The 7546-nt window shown below is 38.7% G+C and overlaps 1 protein-coding gene across 6 annotated transcripts in view; it reads left to right on the top strand.

The window, feature by feature from the left end:
• Nucleotides 1–787: 787 nt before the first annotated feature.
• CDK8 (cyclin dependent kinase 8) overlaps nucleotides 788–7546 on the top strand; it is a 141114-nt gene continuing 134355 nt past the window's right edge. For 2 of the 6 annotated variants that reach the window (XM_037137135.2, XM_037137132.2), the window contains exon 1: nucleotides 789–1477. In XM_037137135.2, the coding sequence (XP_036993030.1) occupies nucleotides 1350–1477 (128 nt within the window). In that variant the 5' untranslated portion in view covers nucleotides 789–1349. Of the gene's footprint in view, nucleotides 1478–1644; nucleotides 1949–7546 lie in introns of those variants that run through there. The other 4 variants (XM_037137134.2, XM_037137131.2, XM_037137136.2 and 1 more) reach the window with 4 other exon arrangements.

Genomic DNA, 7546 nt, shown 5'->3' with positions numbered 1-7546 from the left:
TTTTTTTGATAATGATAATGCCCTTTGAAATCTGGAGTTCAGAAGTGCCATAAACACTTACACTGTAACTGTTCATGGGTAAGCTAGTTTATAAAGGCCAAATTCTGGTACGTTAAGTCCAGGTGTTTCACATAAAAATTTGGTAGTTAACATCAATATTGAGTAAATTTTGTTAATGTCAAATCTAGTTTCCATTTTTAGTGAAATGTGAATTCACGTTTACAAATGATGAACTAGTTTAAAGAATTTAAAATGAGGCTTAAATAGTATTGAGCACTGTCTTGCTACAGTTAACTGTATCTAGATTCTAGGGAAAAAAAATGATACTGGAAGTGGAAAAAAAAGAAGTGGCATAAAATGTGATTCTAATACAAAATAACCTGCCTCACACATGACTTCTTTGGTTGCGTTTATGACCCAAAATAGACACTAAGGATATCAACGTTAAAAAGAAGGAAAAAAAAATTTCCCCAAGTGATTGAAATTTATCTAACATTGGACTACTAATCCCATCATGCAATGCTCCCCATATTCCCAGAGTGTGGGGTGGAGTTACAGGACGGGTGCGAACAGCGGCCGCCCTTGGACTCTGGGCATTGTAGTCTGGGGCTCTGGCCACCGGTGGAACAGTCCACGTGGTGCCTTTGGCGGCAGCTGTGGGCAGTGGCTACCCTGCTCCCTCCACATGGTCCTCTGGGTGCCAGCTGCGGCGGGGGCAGACAGCCACCGCGGAGCCGGCTGGAAGGAGAGTAGGAGGTAGCCCAAGCCTTCGCGACGTTTTTGCGACAGCTGCAGCCGTGTTCCACGATTCCCCTCCCTCCTCCTCTCTCTGAGGAGGTACCGGCTGTTGTGCGGAGCTCCCTTTCTGTTTGAGTGTATGGGAGAATGAGTGAGTGAATGAGTGAGTGTGAGCGTGCGTGTGAGAGAGGGTGAGGCGTGAGTGCGCGTTTGAGAGGAGGAGAACCCGCCGTGGCCACCCTGCCGCTCCCCGCAGCGGGAGCAGAACGCGCGGCCGGAGACAGAACCGGCGCCCCGGGAGCCAGCGGGGACAAGGGCAGAGACACCCGCTCCCCACCCCCAGCCCTCGTCCGTCTGCTCTCCTTCATCAGGGGGAACCTCTCCGTTCCACCCCACCCCTCGTCCGGCCTCTGTCCTGCTGCCCCCCTGGATGTCCCCAGCGCTCTCGCGGGGCCTCCTGCTGCTCGTGCCGCATCAGTCGGGCTGGTGCTGCGACCGCTGGGTGTAGAGCGGGCAGGTTCCCGGGGGCTGCGGCTGCCGGTGCTTACCCGGTCCCCAACCCTGTCCCCTGGTCCCCCGACCCCAGCTCTCCGGCCTCGGAGGCTGTGACAATGGACTATGACTTTAAAGTGAAGCTGAGCAGCGAGCGGGAACGGGTCGAGGACCTGTTTGAATACGAGGGCTGCAAAGTTGGCCGAGGCACTTATGGTCACGTCTACAAAGCCAAGAGGAAAGATGGGTGAGTGTGTCAGTGCGGGTGTCCGCACTGGGCGGCGCTCCCGCGGGCCCAGACAGGTAGCCGGGAGGGAGGGAGAGCGGGGCGCTGGATTGCTGATCTCCCACTTCCTCGACACCCGCATCCGTCGCTGCCAGCCAGGTTTGGGGAGGAAGTGGTGTACGAAGGATCCAAACCCACACTAAGTCGTGCGTGCTGCCGCTTCTGTGTTCTACTTTGGTGGCTCGTAGGGAAAAGGAGTCTATACCCCATGGGCTGTACACTTTACAGATTTTTAAAAAGAAATTCGTTATGAAACGTCAGTTTCAGTCATTTTTTGGGGGGTCGATTTATTATGCTAAACTTCTGGGGATTTCCACACCTGCGTCTGGAGTGACATCCAGCAGCCTGGAAGGGAAGCTGTAATCCTTTTCTCCACCAGTTTGTGATTGATTTATTATCAAATTTGGATTTTATTTGGGGGAAAGATAGCAGGTAAGTCCAGTTTGAAGAATTCTTCGTAGTGCTCATCTGCAACATAAATGTAGCAATTGCTATTTAGATAGTGTCAGCTGTGAATTTTACATAGAACAATGGGGGTTTGGTGTAGGGTGTGTGGTGGGGGAAGAGGCCAGTGACAAATAGGGGTTACCTTGTTCAAGCATTTCCCCTCAAATTAGCAGCTGGCAATGAACTTTAAATAGTCTCTTTGCTTTAAATATTCTTTCCTAGAAATAATTAAGTCTATGGTAATACTCCCAATTTAGTTTCTTAAACAGGCAAGTGTTCATATTTTCTTTGTCACTAGATGAATGTCTTGTAATATTGACAAAAGAGAAGACAATTTGGTTGAGGAGAAAATGTATGTAATTAACTCTTGCCTTTCCAAATGTAAAAATGGATATTGTCTCTTTTGCCTTTAACATTATAGAAAATTGCTGGAAATGTAATATCAAAGCTTATCATACAATCTTTCAATTTTATTATAAACAAAGTAGCTTTTCTGACCATCTCTGCTAGTTTGGCTAGTTACTGTTTAACAGTATAAGTGTGTGTGTGTGTGTGTGTGTGGTGTGTGTGTATGCAAATTAGGTAAGGTATATTCAGAACTACATTAGCACTAAAAAATGAAATCATTCATAATGCTGAAGTTATCTGGGGGTGTGAGAGGGAAGCCATATTTGTAACTACTTCAGTATTCTAGATGTTGAAAAAGGAACTATATATTTATTCAACATTTTTTTCTTAGATTTACTGAGATAGCTTTCTAAAAAACTTAAAATGTACTTTAAGGGTAATATAGCAATTCTAGTTAATTTGGAGTGTGCATTTCAGTTCTTATATGCAGCAGTAAAGCAGTACAGATATCTGCAAAAGGTGGGGATTTGAAAACTTGAGACCCTGGGTGCTGCGTATATTAAAAAGTATTTTTTAGTGAAATAGTTTGGTGACATTTAAAAAATTAGTGTCAGGAAATATGTTGACTGTTGTTTAATTATATTTCTCTTTGAAGTATTACTCTGTGATAATACATATATTTAAAAAACTATCCTTGTTAACTTACCATACAATATTTTTCAAAAGCATGAAACCATTTTTCTTTCCATCCCCCCAGTATTTTGTGATTTTGAGCATATTCATAAAATCCCCAACCCCATGAGATTAGATATTGTTGTACATTTCACCACCCTGCCATTTGTTTTATAAAATTTTGATGACTGTAAATTATTTTTAATCTCTATGAGAGAAGCCAGTTTTGTTTTTATAAATTACCAATTTAAGCTAATAAAATCTACAAATTTTATTAACTTAGATTTTATACTTAAAAACCATAATGTTTATAATATAACCACATTATATTTTGTATATTTTGTATCTCAAGGTTAGGTTTTCATTTAGGCTAAGAATAATTTTAGAAGAATTATACACTTAAAAATAGCTGAATATGTACTATATGAACATTTCTTAGTTGTTCGTGATAGCTGAAAAGTAGTATTGCATTTTGGGAAAAATAACTTTTTATTTATAATTCTTTGGGGTTGTTTTCCAGCAACCTTTAATGATTTTGTTTATAAGATGAACTTTAAAAATAATGGCTCAAATGTCAAGAGAGTTTTTAAATTCTTGAAACAGTGTTTGTTTTCTACAGGGAATACTTTTTGGTTTAGCTTTTTTATAACCTCATTCTGGTAAAAAAAAATACTGCATTGTATTTATGAAGTCCTTTTGATCTTATGTCAGTGAAATATAATTTAATGCATTGTAGTCTTGGTAAAATATAATTCATAGCTGTTTAATCTTTTATAAAAAGATGATGGTCATATATATTTTTTAGTATTGATTTACTTTCAAATTAAATTACATATTCTGAAACTGAAATTTCAGAGTACTCTAGGAACCCAAACTATAGAATATGCAAAAGGAGTCTTGAGGTTTACAGTAAAAATCAGTTTTGTTTAGACAAATTTGACTATTGAAATGAATGTATGTAAATGTTTCCTTTTGGTCATCCAGCAAGCATTATAGAACATGAGTGATTACTAAAGAAACTAGACCAGAGGAGCTAGCTTCTTAAATTATTAAGTGTTAGAAATAAACATCTCAAAAGGTCATTTTTTGAGTAAGAGAGTTGATAGTACTATCCTGCTAGTATACTGTACTTGAGATAAACAACCTTTTAGAAATGTGGTAGAGGGGGAAATACTTTAATTGAGGCATGATTACATACATGGAAAAAAGGCTTTTTATAATTGTGTTAATTTTGGATTCTAACAGTTAAAAAATAAATGCACAATAAATCCTGGAAACAGTTTTCTCTTACTGTCATCATGAGATGGAAGGTGGTATTTGTGCCTGAACACTGAAAGGGCACTTCAGTGAGAAGCAGGGGGGTTCGTGTTCTTTCTGGATCAGTTGTATTTCCTCTTTGCAGAGTTTAGGCAACCAAACTGTGAGAAGGCAGAAAACAATTTGTGTTTTTAAATTCTGAACTCTTTATTATAGGCACTGGACATTTTTGAATTTAAAAATCAATTTGGAATAAAAGTTTGATTTCCAAAAAACAAAAGCAAGAATTTTCTTGAAAAGGGTTCTTAGACTGCTATACTCTGCGTTCAAAAGAGCACATGATATATAATTGGGATTGTGTATCTATGTGTTCTAAATATATAGAAAACTATGGTTGAGGCACTAGAAAAACGAGGCAGTGATAATGATAATAATAGCTAAATTATTGTGTGAGTACTGGGTCCTGGGCAAAATCCTTTACATTCATCCTCTATTTAATCTTCACAAGTTAGTTCCCTTTTTCCCTAACAGTTTTGCAGGTAAGGAAATTGAGGCTTAGAAAGGTTGAGTAAATTTGTTCATAGTTACCTGACTACTTAAATGTCAGAGCTGGAATTACAGGATTACAAGCCAGTCTATTACTGTAGAGCCCAGGACCTTAAACATTACCCTTCATATAATTAATACATTCAAATAAATACAAACAGACATCAAGATTTGGTTTTTAGTGGGTCATTCAGTAAACGTGAATGCCTTCTCAAAGGTCTAGTTTTTTCAATTAACTGCTATACCTGTTTTAGTACATTTTTTAACAGTCTGGTTTTTCAAGTGCTACAAAACTATGTATGTAGGTAGATATGGGGGTGTAGATACATACACACCCATATATGTGTATGTCTGCAGATACACATGTGTGTGTGTTTAGGCCCAAACTCCTATAAGGCATGTTGAGATACGAATGAAAGTTCTTCATCTAGTGAAAAGAACTCTAAATTGGAAAGATTGGGGACCTGAGTTTAAGTTCATACTCTGCCTCTGGTTACCAGTGTGACCTTAGGCAAGTCATTTGCTTCTGTAGACTGTGCTTTCCTTATTTGTAAGATTATGAGGTTCGAATTGATGATTTTTAGGGTCTTTTCTAATATGATTTAAGGAAATAAAAATTATGACTATAAATTATAATACTTTTTGCATGACTATGTAAAGACTACTAAAACAAAAAGTTTACTTCAGACCATGCTACACTTTTATATTTCTTAGCTTGTGGTTTAGTATGGGTTCTCATCAACTGCCTGAAAGAGGTGAGGTAACTCACAAAGACTTAGCAGCTACTTTACCTAACTTGTCTTATACTGCCTTAACATTTCTTCGTATTTACCTCTTAAAATGTTGGAGTTATGGGGTAGTGCCTGTTCCTACTTGCGTGAACCATTCATTTGGTGGCTAGCACTGGAAACTCTTCTGAACCAATCTGCGTAGGAGTTTTCATTCAGCTTTTATTTTTTATTATTTGTATTTTTTAATTGTTACCTGAGGATGTGTTCATTGCTTTTAGAGAGAAAGGAAGGGAGAGAGAGAGAGAGAGAGACAGACAGACATTGATGAGATAGAGACATTGATTGGTTGCCTCCTGTACATGCCCCCACCAGAAATCGAACCCACAACCTAGGTATGTGCCCTGACTGTGAGTCAAACCCATAGCCTTTTGGTGTGTGGGATGATGCTCCAACCAACTGAGCTACCTGGCCAGGGCTCAATCTGCATTAGAGCTTTCATTCAGTTTTAGTTCCTTAACTGTTATCAGAACTTGGTTGGAACTCTGTAATTCCCCCAGAGGAATATAATAGTTTTTCTTTTGAATATTGTGGAACCCTGTATATAGGTTCAGTTTGGTTGAAATATTTCTTTAAATGTCAAAATGTCAAATATAACATGTAATAGTCCCTATCACTGTGGATTTTGTATGCCCAATAAGGAGTATTCCTTACAACCTTTAAGAAATGTGGTGAAAAGGAAAAGCAGAGTATTTACCTTGCACTTCTTGCTTACTGCCAGTTGAATTGATCTGCCTTAGGTATCAGTGCATTCAGATCCACTGTGTAGGCCACTTAGAGATTTCATGCTTAGATCCTGTTTTCTTGCAAGACTGGAAAATTAAATGAATTCTGTTGGGATTTATTTGATTATTACTTTTACTCTTTCTTTCAACATTTGAAGAAATCCATTCAAATATTGGGTTGGCCAAAAAAGTTTATTTAGTTTTTTCTGTATGATGGCGCTAGTAGCGCTTAGTTGTCTTTAACTTCATTTGAAACACTTTTGTTAAATTGTGTTGTGACAGCCGTCGTATCAGTGTGTATTTAAAAAAATACTTATCAGTAAAACCATTTTAATATTGAAGATGGAAGAATATGTGCAACATTTTTGGTGCATTGTGCTTCATTATTTCAGGAAAGGTTAAAACACAAAGGAAGATTTGTGCAGTGTGTGGAGAAGGTGCTGTGACTGATCGAACATGTCAGAAGTGGTTTGTGAAGTTTCTTGGTACTATTGACACTTTGGCCAAATAATTCTTTGCTGTGGGGCTGTCTTATGCATTGGAAGATGTTTAGTAGCACCCCTGGCCTCTACCCACTAGAAGCCAATAGCAGGAGGTAGCTGACATACTCAAAATATCCAAAGCAGTAACGTTATTGGTGAAAATGAAAAATATGTCTTTTATTTTATGGAAGAAACAAAACAGACTTTTTGGCCAAGCCAGTGTTTGTTGGACCCTTCTATGTGTCACACACTGTCCAAGGTATTGGAACTGGAACTGCAAAGATGAATAATTCTATTATTCAAATATTCCATTCCATTATTTGAGGGGATATCTACTAGGGAAACAAACATATAAAGTGTAGCAATTTAATAAGAATTATAATAATTAAATACAAGTTGCTGTTGGAACACAGAGATGGATGCTCCCAACTGCTTAAGGTTTCTAGGAAAAGCTTTTCAAAGATGACAACATTTTGTTTGACTCTCAGCAGATGGGAGGATCTCTTTGGAAAGGGTATTTCAAGAGGAATTGGACAAAGTAGGGTGATTTCATTGTACCCTTACAGAAACGGGACAAAGAGGGGTGCTTTTGATGGTTCCCCAGCAAATTTTGTGAGATTGAATTTTTTTCGTCTCATGCCTTTCCTCCCCACTCACTTTTCCTTGCCAGCACTTTTGAGCTCCTGTTGTACGTATTGCACATGCACTACAAATGTTCCATTATGCCCACTGGACACAGCAAGGTCTCTGTTATGTATTAACATG

Source organism: Artibeus jamaicensis, unplaced genomic scaffold, assembly GCF_021234435.1.
Source record: "Artibeus jamaicensis isolate MK-2021 breed Jamaican fruit bat unplaced genomic scaffold, CSHL_Jam_final contig_793, whole genome shotgun sequence".
Lineage (NCBI taxonomy): Eukaryota > Metazoa > Chordata > Mammalia > Chiroptera > Phyllostomidae > Artibeus > Artibeus jamaicensis.
Note: the sequence above shows the minus strand (reverse complement) of the source record. Positions and strands in the feature narration are given on the sequence as shown.